Source organism: Sus scrofa, chromosome 13 (assembly GCF_054392235.1).
Source record: "Sus scrofa isolate SSC_HxYL_T2T_F1_AM1 chromosome 13, Sscrofa_HxYL_maternal_Yorkshire_Landrace_v2.0, whole genome shotgun sequence".
Lineage (NCBI taxonomy): Eukaryota > Metazoa > Chordata > Mammalia > Artiodactyla > Suidae > Sus > Sus scrofa.
Window position 1 is genome coordinate 53,324,093 of NC_139395.1, and position 25,295 is coordinate 53,349,387.

Genomic DNA, 25,295 nt, shown 5'->3' on the forward strand with positions numbered 1-25,295 from the left:
GAGTTCCTGTTATGGCTCAGCAGGTTATGAACCTTACTAGTATTGGTTTGATCCCTGGCCTTGCTCAGTGGGTTAAGGATCTGGCATTGCCATGAGCTGTAGTCGCAGATGTGGCTCAGATCCAGCATTTCTATGGCTGTGTCTTAGGCCAGCAGCTGCAGCTCCAAGTCGACCCCTAGCCTGGGAACTTCCATATGCCACACCTGCAGCCCTAAAAAGAAAAAAAAAAAAGAATCATCTGGAGGTCTGAAGCTTGAATGACTCTTGAAGGCATTATGCTGAGTGAAATAAGCTGACATGAATGGAGGGGGCAGTTGTGCGGGGAGACACAACTGTATAGTTCCACTTGTGTAAGAAGCCTAGGTTCTGGTAGACAAATTTAGAGATAGAAAGTAGAGTGGAGGTTGCTGGGGGTTGGAAAGGAGGGTGTAATGGGGAGTTATTGCTTAGTGGGTACAGTTTCTACTTGTGGTGATGGCATCTGAGATTGTGTGGCATCATGGGTGTGCTTGGTGCCACTGAATTTTATACTTAAAAATGGTTTAATGGGAGTTCCCTGGTGGTGCAGTGAGTTAAGGACACAGTTGTCACTGCTGTGGCTGAGTCAGTCCTCTGGCTTGGGTTGCTGCTGTGGCATGTGTTCAATTCCTGGCTTCAGAAATTTTGCATGCACCAAAAAACAAAAATGGTTTGATGCCAGATTTAGGGAAATTTTAACCCTTGTACGTTGTTGGTAGGAATGTAAAATGGAGCAGCTGCTAAAGAAACAGTATGGGGTTTCCTCAGAAAACTTAAAATATAATTACCGTATGATTCAGTGGTTTCACTTCTTGGTGTATACCCCAAAGAACTGAAAATTAAAGTATTGAAGAATGATTTTGGACACCCGTGTTCATAGCAGCAATTGGCTATTCACAACAGACAAAAGGTGGAAGCAAGCCAAGTGTCCCTTGACAGATGAATGGATAAACAAAATGATATATACATACAATAGAATATTTTTACAGTATATATACAGTATTGTATTATTTAGCCTTAGAAAGGGAGGAAATTCTGACACATGCTGCAGCTTGGATGAACTTTGAGGACATTATGCTAAATGAAGTCAGTCAGTTACAAAAAGACAAATAGCTTAAGATTCCACTTGTGTTTATAGTGTCAAAATCATAGAGACAAATTAGAGGTAGCTGCCAGGAGCCTATGGGAAGTGGGAAAATGGTTTTGTTTTTTTGGTTTTTTTGTTTTTTTGTGTTTTTTTTTTTGCTTTTTAGGGCCACAGGTGTGGCATATTGAAGTTCCCAGGCTAGCGGTCTAAATGGAGCTGTAGCCTACGCTATAGCAACGTGGGATCCAGCTCGTCTGAGACCTACACCACAGCTCATGGCACCACCGGATCCTTAACCCACTGAGCAAGGCCAGGGATAGAACCGGCGTCCTTACAGATCCTAGTTGGGTTCCTTAACCACTGAGCCACAACGGGAACTCACGGAATTTTTAAAATATATTTTCAAAACAAGGTATTAGCAGCTTTAATGCCTTTGAAAAATGTGGTTAGGATGGTGAGTTTTGCATTATGTATATCACAATGTGTTTGGTTTTTGTTTTTGTTTTTTTAAAATTAACCATCTAACACTCTTTTTTAGATGACTTAAGTACAGGAATATTTGCCAATACAGAATCACGTTGTGGATCGGTAATAGAGAGGGAAATTATAAATTGTTCATCTCCTGAGATTCCTGCAGAATTTAATGAACAGTTTAACACTAAGAAAAACAAACAAGAACTAGTAAGTTGGGATAAAGGAGCCAACTTAGAAAAAGAAAATAGTTGGTATAATGATCAATGTAATCAGTTCACAAGGACAGAGAAACAAACAAAGCATATGAAGAAATATCCTAAAAGGCCTGATTGGAATATAAATAAGCCACTCAGAAGGTATATTCCAGCATCAGAAAAGTACCCTAAACAGCTTCAAAAACTGAGAGAAGAAAAAAAAGTAAGAAGGCAGATGGAACTGCTTCATTTGGTAGAAAGAAATAATCCTGGACATATCTCTCCGAATAGAGGCACTTCACCAGAAGTTCTTCATTCAGCTCATCAAGAAACTGAGCCAAGGTTTAAGTGGCAGCTCCTCAAAAAGGTAAAAGACCTTCTAAAAATAAGTGTTTTGGAGTTGCACTGTGGCGCAGCAGAAATGAATCCGACTAGTATCCATGAAGATGTGGTTTCAGTCCCTGGCACTGCTGTGAGCTGCGGTATGGGTAGCAGATCCTGTGCCAGCACCTGTAGCTCCGATTTGATCCCCAGCCTGAGAACTTCGATATGCTGCAAGCGCAGCTCTAAAAAGCAAAAGTGTTTTTAAAGCATGTACTGAAGTTTTTGAATGAGAATACAGTTCCCCACATGCATGTTTTAATAGGGCTGTTTGGCGTTTGAATGTGTGAGTGCTAGAAATTTGCTTTAGTTTACACCAGGGATCAACAAACTATGGCCCATGGGCAAATCCATCTTGTAAATAAGTTTTATAGGATTACAGCCATGCTGATTCTTTTATATATTGTCTGTTGGTGGGCTTCATGCTACAAGAGTTGAGTCGTTGCATTCAAGACCACATGGTTTACAAAGCCCAAATACTTTTATTTGCCTATTGTTCTGTGGTCTTTTGGCTGTAGGGTGCAACAGCTTGATGTGGGATCTATTCCCAGACCAGGGATTTTGCAGCAGTGAAAGCACTAACCACTAGACCATCAGGGAACTCCCTCAACTTTCCTTTATGGTGAAAGTTTACACTTAAACTCTATAGATTAAAGCAAATTTAGACTTAGATTTATTCAAATACCCATTCACAATTCTTATTTATAATCCATACAGACAAGAAGAAAATTTACAAGGTAATTACTAGATGGGTTTCTCTTTGGCTCTGGAAAAAAGTAAAATTTATTATTCCAGTATCTGTAGCTCAATTATTATCAACAAGTAGCTACTAAAACTATCTGTGGGGACATACGGAAATACAGCTACTGATTTCTCCATTTATCTATCCATCTTTTAGGAAGAAGAGCCCCGGAGGATTAATTCTTTCAGCAAGGAAAGGTATGTCCTGGATTCCATAGATACTTAGTGCTTTCTATGCAATACACTTGTTCAAAATATAGATTTATGTACGTATATCAAGCAAGTAACAGGCAAGTTTGTGATTTCCAGGTGAGTACTAGAAGTTTAAGGGAAAGGGTGCCTGCTTTTTTACCTTTAATTTGAAGGTCCAAATTGGACTGGGCCTAGGCATCCTAATTGGGAATATGGGTGACATTTTATTATCTCCAGACAATTTTGATTTTCTATGTCAGCAGTGAAATGGACATTCTGCTTGATGGAGGTAGGGAAGAAAGAAATAACTAGTAGAGATAATGAGAAATTAACCATTGGGGAGATTTTAGAATTGTTTTCATTCTATGTGTTTGTGCATAGGCCGGTTGGTTTAGAGTCATCTCAGAAAGTGGGGTGTAGCACATTTAGTTCAGATATAAGTTTATTATTTTATGGTGAATTACCTAAGGAGAAACTTTAGGCTTTAAATTAATGCATGTAGTGTTGTTATTCATTAGCTAGTAAATTTTCCTCCTAGTTCTAGAGTCTATAAATGCACAGCAAGTACTAGTACAATCCTAAATTAATTGTACGTTATTGCTGTATTTTAGGAAGAGATATCACAGAACTCAAGCTGTGAAGAAAGTGTTATAGGTACATTTAGAATAAATTGAAATGTGATTAAAGAGTAGAATATGCTTAACCTAAAATAAAATACACAATTTTTCATTCATGTTTGTTGTACCCTTTTGAAAAACGTAGATCTCAGTCACCACCAGTTCCAGCAGTGAAAAACAGAACTCAGCAAACTCAGACACTAAAAAACAGTAATTTCGCAGGAGATGGTCAGACAGACTCATCACCTGGGATTTCTGAACCACTCTATTTTATTCCCTATGTGCGAACCAATGAGATTTATTACCTTGATCCAGATGCACCATTGTCTAGGCCTTTAACCCAGGATCCTCAGTACCCAAGTCCACACGGTAAGTAAATATAAGTATCCCTTCCTCTCTCTAAATCCTACCTAAATTCAAGAGTTCCTGTCGTGGCTCAGTGGAAACAAAGCAGACTAGGAACCATGGGGTTGCACGTTCGATCTTTGGCCTCGCTCAGTGGGTTAAGGATCTCGTGTTGCTGTGGTTGTGGTGTAGGCTACAGCTCGGATTTGACCCCTAGCCTGGGAACCTCCATATACTGCAGGTGCAGGCCTAAAACAAAACAAAAACAAAAAAACCCAACAATAATAATAAATCCTAAATTCAACATCTAGTTAGTATTTGGATACTTACAAGTTTTGTCCCAGAGAGGTAGACATAATTTATCTCTTTTGAAAATTCTAATCGAGCATTAAGTTTTAGTTGGTGCATTGATGAATCCTTATAATGTAAAATAGCCCTATGCTATATTATTCTTAGGAATGTATTTGAATTTTGTCATTTTTGATTTGGCTTCAGACTGTGACCAAGAACAACAGCTGTTTGAGCAACTCAGGGACCCACTTCTTAACCCCAACTTGGTGAAAAACAGGGATCGACAGCAAGCAATCCTTAAGGGACTTTCAGAACTGAGACAGGTATGAGCTTTTCCACAGTGTGGAGGTGACCATTTTCTGGTGGAGCGCTATGTGTTGGATGGCTAAGGGTTTACTAGTTCTGCTCTAAGTTCTACCAAGTTTAGTTGGTTACGTGACTATGTGACCTTATCACATCCCAGTTAAAAAAAACTGCACCTGTACATTAACCTTGAATGGAAACAGAACTTTCCTTCAGTTTGCTTCACATTATCATCTCTGAGAATATTTCTTTCTAGCATGGAATCATGAGACATTTTGAGTATTAAAACAGCTTTATTGAATGAAAAATGCATACATTTGAAATGGTAAAAAGCATGATCAATAAGGCCCTAAAACTAAAGGCAGAAGATACAATTATGCTTTAATAAATTCTTAGTAATGCAGATTACAATTTATTAAATGAATGTGTTGGTCATGTTTGAAACAGAACATTGACAACACAAATCCCAAAGAATAATATTTAGTCAGTGTGAAATTTATGTATGTATAAAATCTTACCAGACAACTTTTTATCCCAGACCAACTATGATGTACTATCTTGCTCAGGTAAAAATAAAATCAGGTAACATATCCACTATTTAAGGCTATACCTTAAAAAAAATATATAAACTTGCAAAACTGGTTCTGCAATTAGCTTTCTTTCTTAGTTTAGTATACTGAGTTTTAAGAGTACCTTTTTCCATGTCCAGTCAGTTACCAGTGCCTGTTGTATTTCAAATTGTTGATTCAAGTGTTGCTTAACAATTCTTTCTATAGAGCTAGAAAATCACCCCTACTAACCCAGAATAATAGTTTTCTTTAGTTTTTTAAATACTAGCTTTGGTGACTATGGATTGAATTTTGTCAAGATTGGTAACTCACATAGTAAAGGTTTTTTACTTAAATATCTTCCTTTAAAATGACAAGGCATACTTACTTCTAGCTTACTGGAACAAAAGTTGTGAGCTTGTTGTGAGCTTAAGAGGAAGGATTACGATGAACATACATACATATTCATCACCTATATAGTGACCATATCTTATTTCAACATTCAACAGGGCCTTGTATTAGCCACTAAGGTTAATGCAGTCAAGGTAAAACATTGGAGGTTAAAGGCAGACTCAGCTCCACAATTACAGAGACATGGTTTTAAAAAAATATCAAAAGATATTTTTACAAATGATAACTACACAGTATCCAAGTGAGAAAGTCTGGTGTAAAAATGTTTGTTTAAAATTCAGCATGTCAAAGTTTAAGCTATGGCCAAATAACTGAGCATAGAAATACAAGTTTTCAAAGTAAATATAGTTCTGGATTAACAGGACATAAATGTAAAACAGGAATAGTTTGCACATCTGCTGCACACCTTACTAATATTATCAATCTGATTTCAGGGCCTTCTCCAGAAGCAAAGGGAATTGGAAACTAATCTCATGCCTTTAGCTGCAAATCAAGAAGAGAATTTTAGTTCTTTGTTTTAAATGTAGAAAATCAAATCCTTCACATTTGTGTTTTCCAAATTATAAAATGTGGTTGTTGCTCACTGTATTTTTCAAATAGTCTATTTTTAAAATGCTTATTTAAAACTTGTATATTACATAGTAAAATGCTGTTTGTGTGTATATATACATTAAAAAAAAATAAAACAGACACTTTTGTAAAAAGCCTAGTAAAAAAAAAATTTTTTTTCTTCTGCTATGTCACAGTCTGGGTATTTATCTACTTACCTTAAAGCAGTCTGGAGTTTACAGACAACGTTCTTCCACACCTTTTTGCATATAGATTATTAATTGAAATATCACATATTTGCTCTATAAAAAATTTTAAAGGGTAAATAAAACTCATCCAAGGTTTTCTGAGGTGCCAAAGGAAAAGGTCTGACATCCCAATTTTTGCTAAAATAGCCTAGACTGAGTTTAGGCTTATGTGGAAATTTTTTTTTTCTTTTAAGTCCTTTTTTTAAAGTTTTCAAAAACATTTACAAGTTATGATTAGTAATGGAAAGGCAGTTAGTAACATAAGAGGATTTAAAATTTACCTCCACCATGTACTTTTATTTGTTAGTTTAAAAAAAAAAGTTAGTTTTAGTACAGCACTTAAGTACTTAAGTGCATTACCAACTCAAAAATATACTTCCATTTTTCTAGCAATTTAAAAACCCATAGCAAAGTTGTCAAACTGTTTAATGCCTTTAACAGACACCTATCCTTTGAAACATGAATCTGAATTTGGTTAAGTAAAGGACCACACAAGCACTAAAAATCTTAATTACTGAATACTCTCAAAAAAAGGCTGATCACAATTCTACCAACAGGCTATTTTTACATGGTTAAGCCTAAAGATAAAATAATGCTGCCTGGTATTATGTCCTAAGTTCTATGTACATAGTTTTATGATCTAAATGAAACTTCATTGTTCAATAAATCTTGAGGTATTGAGCCAAAATCCTGTAAATATTTATCAACATTACTGGCTTATACCTGTGTAAAAACGTACAAAAGCTTAAAATAAATACAATAGTTGATACTCTAGCTACAGTAGATGTTCCAGCTACTTTTGCTGAAATGACGTAACATTAGAGGAAGAAAAAAGTAATAAAGCCATTACTGTCTACTCTCCTTTTAGTTTTATATATAAAGCAGGCTTCAATTTGAAGCCACAGTACAGATGACATATAATGTAAAATTTAAAAGCGCCAACATGAGATAATTCAAGTACAATATATGTTAAAAATATATATATTTATTTTAATTTTCAGATGCTTCAACTGTTACAGGCCATCATGATTTAAATAAAAGGGGAAAAAATTTGAGAAAGGAAAAGAAACCTCGTTAAGAGAATGAAATATAAATTGTTAATTCAGTTTTAAGAAACAGAAAAAGTCCATAACAACCTATTTTTTTTTTTTTTAAAGTTACTGTAATTATTTCTCTTTTGAAAACGGCCTGGAAGAATCACTTTTCCACCAGCTTAATGGAGATGGAGGTTTATCTCTATCCAAGCTTTGAGTATAAGCATTTAAAAAGTAATTTTCACTTTCTTGAGACTGATTTGATAAAAGGGCATATGGTGTCCCCAAAAATGTCTGATGAGTGAGAACATTAAAATGACTAAACTGATGGGACATATTTAATTGACTGTGATAAACCTGAAAGTTGCTATACGAATCTTGCTCAGCTGAATTGCTGTTCTCTCCTTCAGAGCATACTGTATCAATAGAAGCTCTCTCTTCCGAATCAATTTGATAAGTCTTATCTTCTAATAAACATTTTTGCAAGTCAAGAGACGATTGCAACTCAATTTGAATATTCTTTTTTTGATCTGTTCCACTTGATCCTTTGGTCTCTTGCGCCAATATTTCTGAATGAAAATTGCTGCATACTTCAATTTGTGAGATTTCATCCCCTGAATCCAGAGACATATCCTCTTCATCCTTTTCATCGTTTTCTAAAAGAGCTACATTTAAAAAACAAAAAGTCCTCCTCTATTGAAATACACAATTTGTTTATGTTTTAAAATTATACACTACTCACACAATATAATGCGTCAGGATCTGCAAGTCCACAATCCCTTAAAGCTTGGTCTTCTGCCACAAGTTCACTTAGTCACAACACTCACACTAGGTGTGAATGTCCAGATAATCCGATGCTAAAAGCTTCTGCGAAATGTGTTCACGTTTAATGTTGGGAAATCCCAACTCCCAGCTCCAAAGGGGTTAATGTCAAAACAGCATCTAAAGTTATACGGTAATTCAGTATTTGACAAGACAAATATAAAATAAAACGTCTGACATCTAGCTTCACTGGATTATTACTAAACGGGTTAGCTCTTTCAAATGTTTGATCATCTCTGCTCTTCCTCAAAAACAAAATTTAAGTACATCTTTCATTTTATACAAAACCTGGAACCAAAGCAGAGGCCATCTCACAAAAGACTGAAGTTATGGATATCTCTACTACCTTGTAGTTAAATTGCTTTATACTCTTCGGGAGATTTAGAAGCCTAAAGCTAAATAAATCCCCATATCTGGTCCTCCTTCTAAAAAACATATAACCCCTTTGCTCACAACAGCAACCTATAAAGCTTTAATACCCTCAATGAGAAAATGCTTACTAATATGCACTCTACATTAACTCCAACAGCTTAAATAGACTACAGTATAATAAATGAGCAGATTCTGTGTATGCTAAGTAAAAGAATGATAAATGCCTTGAAACTCTTCCCCTCAAGCTATTTACACTGGGGTGAGCAGTTTCAAAATAGGCATTTCATTACATGAAGTCAAAAACAAAACCGTTCTTTTTCTCTCTGCCTTAAAGGAAATAAAAACTACTGAAAAGTTACCTGACTGTGACTCAAGATTCTCATTAGCACCAAGCAATGGAAGGTTTTCTTCTGTGATTGAATTGTGATAGCCCACAAGATTTTTAAAGTTTTGCATAAAGTCTTCAACAGTTGCAACTACTATTCCATTATCGGTATAACTGGAAAGCATCTTGATACTCTTTTCTAAATGGGAAAAACAACAATGTTGACCATGAAACATATAAAATAATTCCTGCCCCCAGGTCTTACAAAATCCTTTCCATCACGTTTTCAGAATCATAGCTGGTAACACCCAACACAGCCCACAAAATCCTTTCATCCACATTCCTATATTCATAGCAGAAAATTTAAGAGCACTTTCTTTACCTGTTAAAAAGACTATGTGTCGTTGCTGTATGTTCTGAGCCTGAAGTCTAATGAGGCAATCCAATTCTGGAGCATTCCGAGTTTGTGAATCACAGTTGTGGTATGACAAGATTTCAACGAGATGTTTCTTCTGATAGACATTCAGAAGCGTCAAAAGACTTAGTGCTTTAGCATTCAATCTGTGAAATTAAGTAGTTCAGTATCTGGATATGAATTTCTAAAATTTAGTATGGAACTTTCTGCTTCACATTAAAACCATAATTTCCCAGTTGAGGCAATAATGACAACTGCATGGCTTAGCTCCCTGCCTGATGTAGGGGTGCTGCTTAGAAGAGGGAGAGCAGGAATTGTACAACCCACATATAATTCCTGGGTGCAAAGCCTGAGGGCCAGCTATTTGGCTCAGACTAAAATCTCAATTGGATTTTTATTACCCAATAAAAAATTACAACTATAATGAAAGGGATAAAAGGACAACAAAATATAAATCTTTCCTTCAAAAAATACAGGGCTCTAACCTATTTCTATAGCTGCAGGCACAAAGCAATATGTAGTAGAAATTATTGGCTATTGTCAGAAAGATGAGGGTACTAATTTATGCTCATTTGTTATACCTTTGGGCCCCACTATAGCTGTTATTTAGAGATAAATGCCTATTTCACATGATACGAAAAGTTTTTTAAAAATTAAATAAAAAGATACATAATTTAAATATTTAAATATTTAGGAGTTCCCATGGCGGGGGGGGGGGGGGGCAGCAGAAACAAATCCGACTAGGAACCATGAGGTTGCGGGTTCAATCCCTGGCCTCACTCATTGGGTTAAGGATCCAGTGTTGCGGTGAGCTGTGGCGTAGATCACAGATGTGGCTCGGATCTGGCGTGGCTATGGCGTAGGTCAGAGGCTACAGCTCCGATTAGACCCCTAATCTGGGAACCTCCACATGCCATGGGTGCAGCCCTAAATAAATACATAAATACATAAATAAATATTTAGCCCTGAATTTCTTCAAGTATATGCCACGGGATATCAGTAGGTATTAGAAGAAAAAATTCTTTTGTGGTCTAGGTTTTTGGAAACACTGTTTGACAAAATGTAAAACAATTCTTAACTACATACAGAGTTTCTCAGATCCTTAAGTGAGTAAGTACAACATAAGAGTAGTAGGATAATGTATACCAACTTGATTAAAATAGTCATTTTCATAGCCGCTCAAGTGAATAGTGCTCCAAGGATCACACTTTGAAAAGTGACTTCTGGGCATGTTAGATATCAGTTTTTAACATAGATTAATGCCCTAGTCATAGGTCCCCTTGTCATGTCAGTATCATTAATCCTTGTCTCATATGTGTCAGTATCATTAATCCTTGTCTCATATGTGTAATATTAATTAGATTAACAACTGAGAAAGGGCCAGACCTAGTTGGCATATATAATTCTATAAAAAAAAAAAAAAGGATGCTGATTATTCCATTTTTATTATTATCCTGAACCAAAGTGGCAAAAATTAAATTATATCTGTATAAACATACTCCAACTTCAACAAACCTCTACCGAAATAAAAATATTTCAAACAGGCTAGAATAATTCAATATCTACATCCCTTTATGGCTGGCTGAAGATATCTGTGAAAATTAGCAGAATCTATAATCTACAAACATAAAAATAAATAAATTCTGTGAATACAATGTTGAAATCAACAACCATTATATAGTTATTTTTCAAACCTTACCTGCCCAGTTCCTTTAGTTTTTTCTGAAATTTACAGTGGACTTTCCATTGCCATTTTCCTTCTGGAGTACTAAGTTCTTCAAGGAATGTCAAAAAATTTTTAAGGTTCTCTGTTAGAGATAATGAAGTTCATTTTAAGTTCAGTAAATAACAGTCACCCCACAACTGAATTATGGAAGAAGTGTTTGTTGATATTCTGCAGGAACAGCCACTTTCCTATGTAGAATTTTCTTGTTTTTCCCCTCTAAGGGAGACAGATCTATATATTCTCTTCGAAAGATCTAAGAACATAACATCTACAACATAAATCAACAAAACGTGGTGACGGAAGTAACAAACCAAAAGTGAACGAAGTGCAGCTGGTACAGAGAGCCCTGTTCCATACCAGACTTAGAGGAAATTACTCATAAATAAAGAGAATAAGGAAGATATTTGATGTAACAGAAGCTCAAAAGTATAATGGGAACGTACTAGTCATCTGTAACTGGCAGAATAGACAATACATTAAAAACTATGAGTTGGGAGTTCCTGCCATGGCTCAGTGGAAACGAATCCAACTAGTATCCATGAGGATATGGGTTCAATCCCTGGCTTCTCTCAGTGGGTTAAGGATGTGACCTGTGAGCTGTGGTGTAGGTTGCAGACGTGGCTCGGATCCAGCGTTGCTGTGGCTGTAACACAGACTGGCAACTGTAGCTCGGATTAGCCCCCCTAGCCTGGGAACTTTCATATGCTGTGGATGTGGCTCTACTTTATTTATTTATTTATTGTCTTTTTGTCTTTTCCAGGGCCGCTTCCACTGCATATGGAGGTTCCCAGGCCAGGGGTCTAATCAAAGCTGTAGCCGCTGGCCTACGCCACAGCCACACAGGATCTGAGCCACGTCTGCAACCTACACCGCAGCTCACGGCAACGCTGGATCCTTAACCCACTGAGCAAGGCCAGGGATTGAACCTGCAACCTCATGGTTCCTAGTGAGATTTGTTAACCACTGTGCCATGACGGGAACTCCTGGGTGTGGCTCTAAAAAGAAAAAAAAAAAAGTGTGAGTCATTAACGAGACTAGAAGTTACAGGCTCAAAAGAATAAATCAATCTTACCAATTGTGATTACTTCTGGGTTTAGAATGGATTCATCAGAAACGATACAACCTCCAGATACAAATAATTCATTGTAAGTATGATTTTTAACATCATCCAGACTATCAACACCAGCAAAACTAACACAAGGGAGCTTCTTTAAAGTCACCAAGCCAGGTACCTGTTTAAGTACCAAAATAAAAATAGAAATAAGAACAGACTCAAGTGTGAAGTAACCTACAAGAAAGTCTAACAAAATGTACTATGGCTCACCTATATTAGTGTGATGCCTCTCAAAGTCAAGCACACGAATAATATTCCAAACACTATTTCCAAGTATATAAACCGACATTTATGTAGTGGGAATCTCATGAACAGAACACTCTAAGGAAGAGGCACTTACAACAGACCTGGAGACACAGAATGACAAATGCTAACCTGTCACCTGCCCTATAAGTACAGACTTCTAATGAGGCTGAGAGCCTATAGTCTGGAACAGTCAGGAAAGACTACACAGAGCAGTCATTCAAAGACAGGCTCATAAGTTCCTATTGTGGCTCAGCCGGTTGGGTTCAATCCCTGGGCTTGCTTAATGGCTTAAGGATCTGGCATTGTCATGAGCTGCAGTATAGGTTACAGATGCAGCTTGGATCCCACGTTGCTGTGGCTGTGGTGTTAGGCCGGCAGCTGCAGCTCCAATTCAACTCCTAGCCTGGGAACTTTCATGTGCAATGGGTGCAGCCCTAAAAATGGAAATAAATAAGTAAATAAAAATTAGGGGAGTTCCCGTCATGGCTCAGTGGAAAGGAATCTGACTGGCCTCACTAACTGGGTTGAGGATCTGGCATTGCCAAGAGCTGTGGTGTAGGTCGAAGATGCAATTTGGATCTAGTGTTGCTGTGGCTATGGTGTAGGCCAGCAGCTACAGCTCTGATTGGACCCCAGCCTAGGAACCTTCATATGCCATGGATGCAGCCCTAAATTTAAAAATTTTTAAAAATTAGGAGTTTACCATTGTGGTCAGGGTACTAGCAGTACTAGATACTGACTAGTATCTATGAAGACTCAGGTTCAATCCCTGGCCTTGCTCAGTGGTTTGAGGATCTAGCGTTGTTGTGAAGTGGCTATGGTGCAGGCCATCTGCTGTGGCTTAGATTAGACCGCTATCCTGGGAACCTCCATATGCCACGGAGGCAGCCCTAAAAACACAAAAAGACTGAGGGAAATAACTGGTTTTTTTTTTGTTGTTTTTTCATTTTTTTTTTAAAGATACGTTAGGGAGTTACTGTTGTGGTGCAGTGGTTAACAAATCTGACTAGGAAGCATGAGATTTCGGGTTCGATCCCTGGCCTCGCTCAGTGGGTTAAGGATCCGGCGTTGCCGTGAGCTATGGTTTAGGTCGAAGATGCGGCTCGGATCCTGAGTTGCTGTGGCTGTGGTGTAGGCCAGCGGCTACAACTCCAGTTGGACCCCTAGCCTGGGAACCTCCATATGACGTGGGAAGCAGCCCTAGAAAAGGCAAAAAAGATTTAAAAAAAAAAAAAAAAAGATACCTTTATAAGACTACATGGGGTACCTTCAAATCCAAAGGAAATGAGAATTGGTTTGGCCAAGATTAAGTACAAAAAGGTTTTACTTGGGACATACAAATGAAGGTGACAACAATATAGAGAGAGTCAGCAAACCCAGTAGCACTCAAGAAGTAAGTATTCTTAGTCTTGACTATCTGAACAACAGGGAGTGTCAGTAACATGCTACAATTTAAAATTCTGCAGAGGTACAAATATGACTCTCAGAAGCTGATTCACGGAGGGTAGTTTAGGTCTCAAAAGCCCCAAATCTCCCAATCTTGAAGTTTTATCACCTTTAAAGCTTATGAGTATATTTATAAAACAATCAGTTTTAATCTCAAAGACAGTTAAGATTTTAAAATAAGGAATTTTTTAATAACCAAAATAAGTAGAGAATTCAAAGTAATAGTCTACCTTGTGAATGAAACCTGCAATGTCTTCATTCTGAATAATAATCAACAATTTATCTAATTTTGATCTTCTTTCCAAAAACTGTTCTGGATGACATTCTGTATTGCCTAATTTGATAAGATATTCCTGTTAAAGAAAAAAGCTAAATCAACATTTAAAAGCTTTTTTGCAAACATCTATTTAACACCAGAAATCCAAGATAAACTGTTAAGTTCAACTACTTACTACTAGACCACTGTTAATGATGACCTTACACTGGGGGACCTCAGAGATCACGAAGTCCACTCTTACAGCAGACTTTGAAGCTCAGAGCTTAAATGGTCATAGCCACAATGTTATAATCCCATGTAATCAAAGCCAAGTAAATGCCAGTGTGGGGGTAACAGAACCACAAGAACAATGAATCAGCTCAGGTTCTTAACGATTATGACTGATTCTGAACAACCCAAAAACCACTCCCCCATTCCCATTTTCCTTTAATTTTAAAGCAGGCCCTTTATTTTATTATCTGTAGCATTACTGGCATATTCCTTCAGAGTTACAAATTACTTCTCCAACCACTGTAGCTCACTTTAATTTACAACAGCCTCAAGATCATTCATACAGAGCTTCAGTATGTACAATGATATTTATATATTATTAATTAGCCATGCCTGTCAAGTTTTCACCTTCAAACAAAACTGCCTCTCCCATCTAACACCTTCCTCCATGCTGGCGACATGTACTGCTTTTAAGGATACAAAACAGCAAGCCAGTCCAACAGAGTTCCCTGCTTGCTGGGAGAACCGTGGACTTTGAAGCAAATTCCAGGATTCTGAAAGTCACATTCCTCATTTCACAGATACAGGAGCAGATTAGTTTTCTCAAGGCTGACAGAGTTGATTAGATAAATCTAAACCAACAGGTCTATTGCTCTTTTAAGAGCAGTCTACAGGTGTCACACCCAAAGAGGATGTTTCTGTGTAGCTCTAAAGAAGGATCTTCCACATTGTTTTATTTTGCTCTAACTTTTAAAACCTCTGGGCATATCTCAGAGCAGCTTATAATCAAATAAAGAAAAGGTAAATTATTGTCTGACAGGCCTACCTGTAATTTTTAGTCTTTTTAACATTAAGAACCTTTAAATACAAGTTTGTTTTAAATAAGACAGTTTAACTCATACAATAATACATCAATTTGACTCCAGAAATATTTAGGAAGCTTACAATTTTATTGATAGTCTTTTACTCCATTGTAACATTTTTGCTGGAAAATTTCCAATGGATATTGATTAAAGTTCTAGGAGTTCCTGTTGTGGCACAGAGGAAATGATTCGGACTACTATGCATGAGGATGAGGGTTAAATCCCTGACCTAGCTCAGTGGGTTAAGGATCCAGCACTGCTGTGAGCTGTGGTGTAGGTCCCAGATGTGGCTCAAATCCTATGTTGCTGTGGCAGTGCACTGGCCAGCAGCTGCAGCTCCAATTCAACCCCTAGCCTGGGAACCTGGGAACCTCCATAAGCCACGAGTGCAGCCCTAAAAAGCAAAAAAAAAAAAAAGAAAGAAAGAAAAAGTTCTGATCTAATTTCCTATCAGATTTATAAAACAAATGTCATTCCTTTCCTCTTCTACATAAATAGCAGAAATATGATTTATTCTAAGTTAGAATGAATTAAAAAGCACAATTCATAATTAAATGCACTTCTAAGTTTCTTACAATTTTAAAAAATGCAGTGGGAGGAGATGGAGTAATGCCAAAGAGCACTGGGAATGGTACCCAATCCACTCTCTCCGCTAGCCCTATACCAACATGCAATTATGCTGCAAAGAGCTGGAAACACATTGCTGAGGGTGGAAAAATATTGAGAAGCTCAATGTTGAGTCATACAGGCAAAAATCCAAAGAAGAAATTCCTATTAAGTCTGGTTTCATCTTCCCAAGAAACTAGGAATTAGTAAAGGTGAAACACTAAGCACACTGCTGCCTCCATTTCCAGTCTCTTCATGTTCTCATGACCACATCATGCCAACATCAAAGAGATCTTCATACTGTCAAAGGCTTGGGATATGTCAAAGCATGGAGTTTTGGGGACACTATAGGCTATAAGCCCCTTATTTACTGTCCCTTCCACAACAAAACAAACAAACAAACAAAAAACAGAAGCTCATCATGGTAAATAAATTCCACCAATAGGAGCAGGCATTTATTTTAAAAACTAAGGCACTCCCTTAAAGAATTAAAATGCCATAGTTTAGTGAATACTAATTGGTAATATTAAACCACTAATATAGTTATTCCATGTGTAATAAGTTATATATCTATTGTTATAGATTTTACTTACCTACGTCTATACGTGTTTTTTTTTAAACCAAATACTTGAAATGCTAGTCTATTCTACAGCTGCAGTAGAAAAAAAATATACATTGAAATGAGGACTTTTTCATAATTGAAGAAGTCTTTGAAAACCATCACATTTTTGATCAGTAAGTGCTATAGGAAGCCCTGGCATGACCAGACCATCAAGAAACACCAAACGATTTTATCCTGGACAGTTTTATTTTTCTACTTAATTAATAAAACCCCTAAGGTAAATACTGAAAACTTGATTTCACTGCCTCTTTTCCTCCCCTTTGTTAAAAACCCAAGTAAGAAAACATTTAACATCTCTGAATCAACCATCTAAAAGTATTCACAATATGCATACAACTGGTCTCAAAAACTACACTATGCAAAAAACAAGATTCAAAATTCTCAGATATGTAGATCGCAGGTTCTGAATTGAGTTGTACTAGTCTTATTCTACTCTGCATTAAATACAAAAATAACATGGTCAACATTTAAAAGCCAAAAAAATTCTACCTTATAGAGGTCAGACCCAACAAGACAAGTTTACACAGTATTATTATTACCTTCTCATTTAGTTACCTTTATTTCTTTACAGAGCACACTCTCTTCTTCTTCATGAATATAAAATTTCACAGTATTTTTCTGGACATCTTTCATGATTTTAACCAAACTGTTAAATACTTCGGGTTCTAACTGGCTTATAAAATTTGAAAGAGCTGGTTGGGTAGAAATATTTACATCACTGGGTGATTTTGTTGTTTCTTTTTCTACTGGTTCTCGGGCAGTGTCCCCAGGTACAGTATGATCAGAAGTCACCATTGGCTCTGTGATATGATGTGGCTGGTTCACTTCTACTTCCGTTAAACCCGAAGTTGAAGAGGAATGCTGCTCATTAGAATTGGTTTCTTTCAAAGGATCACTACCAAGTGGCTCAAGAAGGTGTTTACTGCTGAAGTCACTTGAGGAAACTGGTATGACATGCCTTCCCTGAGGACTCAGTGCAATCTTAGTACCAGAATCATTAGGACTGACTGGTGGCAAATTCCCACCCTTGGCTGATGCTTTGATAATAACAGTATTTAATTTCTCATGCAAGCCATCTACAAACTCCTGTACACCAGCTCTGGAAGTCTTAGAATATATGAACTCAGAAAGCCGTTTCATCTTCTCTTGCGCTGAAAAGATAGGTGTGGAAATACTACTGACATATGAAACATTCTTTTGCTTCAAAATCTCTTCTATCTTCCTAGAAAAGAGACTGTACTCTCCTAACACTGTCCTCTCCGTGGTTTCACTCACTGCAGGCGGTTCTGCTGCTGGCACACACTGCTCCTCCACGGTCACCACCTGACCTGTCAACATGTCATCCTCAGTGGTGCCCTTTAGTGTGTCTGTAAATGGAGAGGATGGAAACTGGTAATCAGAACTTCTCTGTCTACTTATTACCCGGGGGTCGTTAGGAAAGGTCTCCTGTGGTGGCAGACACACCAGTTGTTCTTCTGGTGATTTCATACCTATATAGGAAAAGGTCATTATTACAAAAGCAATAAAAAATGGTAACATCTGAAAATATACACTCATAAATAAGAAAAAAAAAAACCAGGTCAAGTATGTATTTAGAAGAAACTATGCATTGGAAGGTAGAAGAAAAATCTTTTTTTTTTTTTTGCCTTTTTTAGGGCCGTGCCGGTGGAATATGGAGGTTCCCAGGACAGGGATCAAATCAGAGCTATAGCTGCTGGCCTATACCACAGCCACAGCCAACATAGGATCTGAGCCTCACCTGAGACCTACAACAAAGTTCATGGCAATGCCAGATCCTTAACCCAATGAGCAAGGACAGGGATCAAACCCTCAACCTCATGGTTCCTAGTCAGATTCGTTTCCACTGCACCACAATGGGAACTCCAAAAAATAATAGTGTAAACCCTATTTCCTATGTGCCCTGATTATTTAATGGCTGGTCTTTGTATTTCAGGAAGTAGAGTAACAGTTTCGATGTTACTTTGATTCCCTTTGAAGTAGTTAAACAAGCTCCAATTTAATAACAATACAAACTAAGTCATTTCCTTATTTGTGTCCCTACCTTTCTGTAGATCTGACTATAACAGACATGCTTTAATCAGCATGGTCAGTTGCAAGAGCTTGCTCAACCTGTTTTTCCATGTAATGTCTACTACTGTGATAATATCCTCCAAATATGAAAATGTTTAATGTAAGACAACTGAAAAAATGCCAGGCTGTTTAAATTGTCAAGTTAAGAGTTGCATTTAGGATCTAGGATTATCAGTTTTATCTGTTTTCAGATCTGCTCACACATACAGGGTTGTTTAGTGGATTTCCTATAATGTTAAAAACTTCAATTTATCATGGAAAAATAAGCTCGACAATAGAAGAAGAGGACAAATTTCATAGCTGCATTAATAGCAGCACTTTTGATAGTGTTTGCCTAAGTATTTTTATTTTGTTTAGAAATAATTCCAGAGTTCCCATCGTGGCTCAGTGGTGAATGAAACCGACTAGGAACCATGAGGTTTCGGGTTCGATCCCTGGCCTTGCTCAGTGGGTTAATGATCTGGCATTGCCGTGAACTGTGGGGTAGGTTGCAGATGCAGCTCGGATCCTGTGTTGTTGTGGCTGTGGCTAGGCTGGCAGCTACAGCTCCGATTAGATCCCTATCCTGGGATATGCCACAGGTACGGCCTTAGAAAAGACAAAAAGACAAAAAAAGAAAGAAAGAATTCCAAGAGAAATCATTAATAGCTATTACCCCATTTGAGATGAAGAGATCATGAAACTGGCTGATGGTGCTAATGGAATTATAACCTTTGATTCTTGATAACTAGCTCAATCCATTAAGAACATACTTTTCCCCTCACAAATCCTTAATTCAAACAGTTGTTTTTTTGAAACTGCATTTCAAAACAGTACCCTAAGTCCCTTTTTTAAAAACAAGAGGAAAATATGTTTAACAGCAATTCATAATAATACTCTATTTTAGGAAAAGATAAAAATTCATTATTTTTGTCTAGGTCATATTACAAATTTTATCCTTTAGAAAATAACTAAATCTTAGCCAAGATTCTCTAACAAACTGCTGTTATAGTATATATAAAATGTTATCTCTAAATCATAAAGTCCACATATAATTTTCAAAACTGTAGTACTTTTAAGAACTCTCTATTCAAGTTTGCACCAGGTGTAATAGTATAACCTCCTTATATAAAATTCAGTTTTGATTCCCTCCCCTCACACTTTTCTCATGGTTTAAACAGCCTCAGCAGCATTCGTTTTTTTTGTTTTGTTTTGTTTTTTTATTTTATTTTGTCTTTTTGCTTTTTCTAGGGCCACTTCCCGTGGCATATGGAAGTTCCCAGGCTAGGGGTCTGATCAGAGCTGTAGCCACTGGCCTACACCAGAGTCACAGCAATGCAGGATCGGAGACGCATCTGCAACCTACACCACAGCTCACGGCAACGCCGGATCCCTAACCCACTGAGCAAGGCCAGGGATGGAACCCGAAACCTCATGGTTCCTAGTCAGATTCGTTAACCACTGTGCCACAACAGGAACCCCAGCATTCAGTTTGTAACATTTCTCTACCAACTGCAGTGGTTACCATGAACTGCACCCATTAAGTACTACAAAGGCACCTGTCAGCAGGACAAAAAGACCACATAGCAGGTCTATAGGTGGAAGAAACGGGGAGAAAAATATCCACTGTATCAAGGTAAGAATTACAACTGTATGAAACTGAGAAACCAGAAAATTCAAGTTTCATAAAATAATTCAGGAAGTTTCCTTCATGGCTCAGCAGTTAATGAACTCCACTAGGATGCATGAGGACTTGGGTTCGATCCCTGGCCTCGCTCAGTGGGTTAAGGATCCGGAGTTGCCGTGAGCTGTGGTATATATAGGTCGCAGACATGGCTTGGATCTGGCATTGCTGTTGACTGTGGCATAAGCCAGCAGCTGTAGCCCCCAGTGGACCCCTAGCCTGGGAACCTCCATATGCCGCGGGTGCGGTCATAAAAAGCAAAGCAGTGAACAAATAAATAAAATTAAAAATAATGATAAAATAATTCAGGAACACTGAATACCCTTCTTCAATCTGCAACATGGGGTTTAGTGCACGTATAAAATGTCTGGATGGTTACATAAGAAACAGGGGTTATTGATGGGTGAAACCAAATGTCTGAGCTAGGGGTGGAAAACATTTTTTGAAATATTTTTGTATTTCTTGAATTCTGCACCATGTCAAATACCAGATTTATTTAACAAAAATTTTAATTGTATCTTGTAAAGCAAATGGATTGAGGGAGACACCATGTATAATTTTAAAACTTCTGAATTATGTATTATTAAAAATACTTGAAATACTTGCTCCCTAATTTTTCAGCTATAGGTCAGACCAATATACTTATTCCTGAAGGCCTATGGATGAAGAAATTTTTTCTAAGCTGAAATGTAACTTAAGTTCACATGGGAAATTTTCTGTATTAAAAACTCTAGGAGTTCCCATTGTGGCACAGCAGAAACAAAACTGACTAGTATCCATGAGGTTGCAGGTTTGATCCCTGGCCCCACTGAGTAAATTAAGGATCTGGTGGTGCCATGAGCTGTGACGCAGGCCTATAGCTAAACTAAGCTCCCTCGTGTCCTAGCCCAGGTTAAGGATTTGGCATTGTTACTGCTGTGACTCGGGGTAATCCCTGGCCTGAGAATTTCCACATGGGTACAGCCCTTACGAACAATTCTAAACCAAATCCCTTTTGAAAATACAAATAATCACCACCTAATTGTGATCTGTATTTTGTACAAATTCCCCCATATAATTTTAATTATTAAGACTGACAACTTTATTATTTGTTAAATGTCTTCAATAAATGAATTAAAAGAAGCACGTGTCAATATCCATGATACATGGTTCCAACTGATTATCACTCAAACACTGTGGTACTTCGATTTTAAGTGCAAGGGGAGTAGTAAGTTCTCTAAAGCAGCATATTTTGGATTTTTATACTTTCAATCACAATATATGAAGATGGTATGACAAAGAGGACTGCAGATGCTCTATCAGGAGCATTCTGAAGCATAAACAAGATATCTGCTTCTCCTAATAAGAAAGAATTACTGATAGAAGCTAAACTTAGATGAATCCCAGGCATAATGTTGTGTGAAAGACCAAAAACAAATGGACATGTACAGTTTGCCATCTATCTTTTTTTTTTTTTTATTATTTTCCCACTGTACAGCAAGGGGGTCAGGTCATCCTTAGATGTATACATTGTGCCATCTATCTTAAATTCAAGACCAGGTAAAACTAATCCACAGCTAAAAAAGTCAGATTAGTGGTTGCTATGTGGGGCAGGGAGAATACTGACTGGGAGGATGTGGAAGAAAACCTGGGGTACTGCATTCTATATCTTGATTTGGGTGGTGGTCACCTAAGTGTTTATACATGAAGAAATTTATCAAGCTGTCTACTAAAGATTTGTCCACGTCATGTATCTACTCTTCCTGCTTGTTTTTTTCCCCAATCATCTTTTCCTAAGAGGAGATAAAGATCCTTGAAGAAAACTATTAATTGAAAGTCTCCTTTTTATTTTCCAAAGAGAGGAATAAACATAAAGATCTACTAAAATTAAAGTCATTTACTCTTCTTCCAAATTTAAAAACAACAAACAAAACCGTAAGATTCCTGAAATTGTAAGATAAAAGTAAACAGAAACAAACAAAACAAAAAACCAGAACAAACTCTAAGCAAGAAGAGTTTTACCAATGGCCATTTGCAGGTATGGTGAAGTGACTTGCATTCAGGCAAGAGACTGTTTTCCAGGCACCTACTAGAATTAGTCATCAGTAATGTCTATAAATGTTTATGGAATCCAAAAGTTTTCTACTCTCTTAAACTATCTGCAGAAATTAGTTTTACAATTAGATAAAGAAGAATCGAGTTAAAAAAATTCAAGATTAGGAATAATGTACCTAAAAGATAAATGACTTCACCTCCTTGTTTTTTTTAAATTTAAGAGACACTTGAAGACTGCTACTCAAGGATATCCTGCAGAAATAGATATCATATCTGACAGAATCTATTGTAGGTGAGAAAAACTTAATCTCTATTGAGTATTCAGTGACTCCCTTGAACACATTTTTTATATAAGAATATTTATCAAGGAGTTCCCATCACGGCTCAGTGGTTAACAAATCCAACTAGGAACCATGAGGTTGTGGGTTCGATCCCTGCCCTTGCTCAGTGGGTTAAGGATCTGGCATTGCCATGAGCTGTGGTGTAGTTTGTAGACATGGCTCAGATCCTGTGTTGCTGTGGCTCTGGCGTAGGCTGGTGGCTACAGCTCTGATTCGACCCCTAGCCTGGGAATCTCCATATGCTCCAAGAGCGGCCCAAGAAATGGCAAAAAGACCAAAAAAAAAAAAAAAAAAAAAGAGTATTTATCAATTAACAATTTAAACACAAATATGATATTATCCAAATTTTCTGTAGCTTAAAGACTTAAACTGATGCCCTCCTGACAGAGGACCAGAACTGCAAGTAGCAATTCTGAAGAAGGGCACATTGGGGGGAAAAGCAAAGCAAGCCTTCTCACCTGGTGTTTGTTTCTCACCATGTTTCCCCAGGTGGTCTTCTGGGCTTCTTGCATTCCCTCCTGAGGGAAAGCATCCATTAGATTTGTAGACTCTCTTCGGATATGGTGATAACCTTTCAGATAACCCCAAATGCTAACAAATCCAAATATTCCTTCTTCTGCCTAAAATGATCCTGAAGGGTCATTAAAGAAATGGGAAGTTGCTTCCCTTTCCATTCTGGTGATGATGGAGTAACACCTATATATTGTGCCTTCAAATGGCTCTGAAGCCAACTATGAAGGTGTCCAAATGAGAAACGGCTAGGATAATCACCTTGTACACTACTTTCTTATTCTGTTTCTTCAACTCAAGCCCATTTCTTAACCTCAGGAGTAGCACGTGCTGCTCTACCGTCACCTCTAGGACTCTTGACCTCACTGTTAAGGTACGAAGTAGAGGATCTTGCTTAAGTCCATGGAAACTCATCAGATTTTAGAAATTCTTCTGAGTTGTCTCAATTGATTCTATGTCACAAACCAGTCTACTTTTTAGCAAAAAATGTTCGTTTTTTTCTTTTTAAAAGTTCAATCAACATCTAAGAATGGAAAATATTTCCAAAAAATGTTTAGCTAACAAAGATGAGAACGTAGAATATTAATAGTATGTGTGTGTGTGTGTGTATGTATTTGCACAGAGAAACCAGAATACAGTAAATGTTGAAATGATCTTTTAACATCTGCTAAACTACTCTTGCCCCATGGTTCAATAAGCTTTCTAGGGATATTTTCTTTTGATCATTTCAGGCCATTCTCTTATATAGTGATCCAATTTCTCTAAAATAATCCAACAGTAAGAAACTCAAAGTACTTTCAAATAGACAAACTACTATGACTACTTCTTTAGACATAGCTTGACATAATAGCTTATTCTAATAATTTGAGAAGAGAACATTTAGTTGGCTGCCCAAAGACCATAATTTCATCTGACTAGCTATCTCACCTTATTTGAAACCCAATTTTTGCCAATAATTTTCATTTGCTAGTTGCATTTTAAACCCCATAGGGGGAGTAAATGTTTTAAATCCCTGTTTTTAGTAGGCTCGTTACAGGTATTTGCTGATGTTGACCAAGAATAGTAATACTCAATGTTAAATATCTAATTTCTCAAAATTAGACAATGAAGATGTCAGAGCTAATAAGATGAAGCACCTTGTGACTCAAGAGCAGTATCTAGAAAAGACAAAACCCTTCAGGAAACTGGTCCCTAAGTAAAATCAAGCAAACCTAAGTCCCAGTGTACTTGTTCTTACCTGTAATTGGAATCAGTTTCCAATGAATTTCAGTCTCTTCAACATTATTTGACTTAGATTGTCTGTGGAATCCATGTTCAATGGGAACAGTGGGACACAAACTGCAATCTTCAAAATTATTCATGCTAATTAAATTTGGATCCTAAAAATTAAAGTACAGACTCAATATCTTTCTTTGCAATTAATCTTCAATGTCAAGAACAACTATGTTTTCACAAATTCACAAACTGCCATCTAAACATTACAAATGAGTAAAATCATGGGTTCCTATCATGGTGCAGCGGAAACAAATATGACTAGGAACCATGAGGTTGCAGGTTCAACCTCTGGCCTTGCTCAGTGGGTTAAGGATCCAGTGTTGTCATGAGCTGTGGTGTAGATCGCAGACGCAGCTCAGATCCTTTTGTAAAGGAAGTTTTATAAAAAGTTTTATGAGGAATTTCTGTCATGGCTCAGTGGTTAACGAACCCAACTAGCATCCATGAGGATGCAGGCTCGCTCAATGGGTTAAGGATCTGGTGTTGCCATGAGCTATGGTGTAGGTCTCAGATGCAGCTCGGATCTGGTGTTGCTGTGGCTGTGGTGTAGGCTGGCAGCTGTAGCTCCAATTTGACCCCTAGCCTGGGAACCTCCATATGCCACAGCTGCAGCCCTAAAAAACAAAACAAAACAAAAACATACAAGTTTAAGAAAAAATGAGTTAAAATCAATATGGTAGAGTTATAATACTCTAATCTCAAACTAAAACATAATTGTTTCCCTTAAAACATAATCTGTTGATTTAGAGCAGAGGGTGGTAAGCTTTCAGTAAAGTACCAAGTATTTAAGGCTTTGCAGGCCAGGCACTCAGCTCCGCCACTGTAGTGTAAAAGCAACAATAAGCAATACCTAAATGAATTGGCAGACTGTGTTCCAATAAAATCTTAGTTACAAAAATAGGCA

The 25,295-nt window shown here is 37.3% G+C and overlaps 2 protein-coding genes across 31 annotated transcripts in view; one reads left to right on the forward strand and one right to left on the reverse strand.

Annotated features, from left to right (window-relative positions):
• The window catches only part of CCDC66 (coiled-coil domain containing 66), a 55,346-nt gene extending 47,422 nt beyond the window's left edge, over nt 1–7,924 (forward strand). For 18 of the 20 annotated variants that reach the window (XR_014823377.1, XM_084988671.1, XM_084988677.1 and 15 more), the window contains 5 exons: nt 1,644–2,140; nt 3,053–3,093; nt 3,850–4,073; nt 4,545–4,663; nt 6,037–7,924. Coding sequence is in view for 17 of the 20 variants with exons in the window: in XM_084988671.1 (XP_084844797.1) it covers nt 1,644–2,140; nt 3,053–3,093; nt 3,850–4,073; nt 4,545–4,663; nt 6,037–6,123 (968 nt within the window). In the remaining 3 variants the exon portion in view is untranslated. Of the gene's footprint in view, nt 1–1,643; nt 2,141–3,052; nt 3,094–3,849; nt 4,074–4,544; nt 4,664–6,036 lie in introns of those variants that run through there. The other 2 variants (XR_014823378.1, XR_014823379.1) reach the window with 1 other exon arrangement.
• The window catches only part of TASOR (transcription activation suppressor), a 66,268-nt gene continuing 45,889 nt past the window's right edge, over nt 4,917–25,295 (reverse strand). For 3 of the 11 annotated variants that reach the window (XM_013981800.3, XM_084988663.1, XM_084988665.1), the window contains 9 exons: nt 24,354–24,495; nt 23,065–23,124; nt 17,033–17,967; nt 14,130–14,252; nt 12,166–12,325; nt 11,067–11,175; nt 9,335–9,513; nt 8,987–9,151; nt 4,917–8,098 (listed from right to left, as the gene is read on the reverse strand). In XM_013981800.3, coding sequence (XP_013837254.2) covers nt 7,566–8,098; nt 8,987–9,151; nt 9,335–9,513; nt 11,067–11,175; nt 12,166–12,325; nt 14,130–14,252; nt 17,033–17,967; nt 23,065–23,124; nt 24,354–24,495 — 2,406 coding nt within the window. In that variant the 3' untranslated portion in view covers nt 4,917–7,565. Of the gene's footprint in view, nt 8,376–8,986; nt 9,152–9,334; nt 9,514–11,066; nt 11,176–12,165; nt 12,326–14,129; nt 14,253–17,032; nt 17,968–23,064; nt 23,125–24,353; nt 24,496–25,295 lie in introns of all 11 variants that reach the window. The other 8 variants (XM_003358482.5, XM_084988667.1, XM_084988668.1 and 5 more) reach the window with 3 other exon arrangements.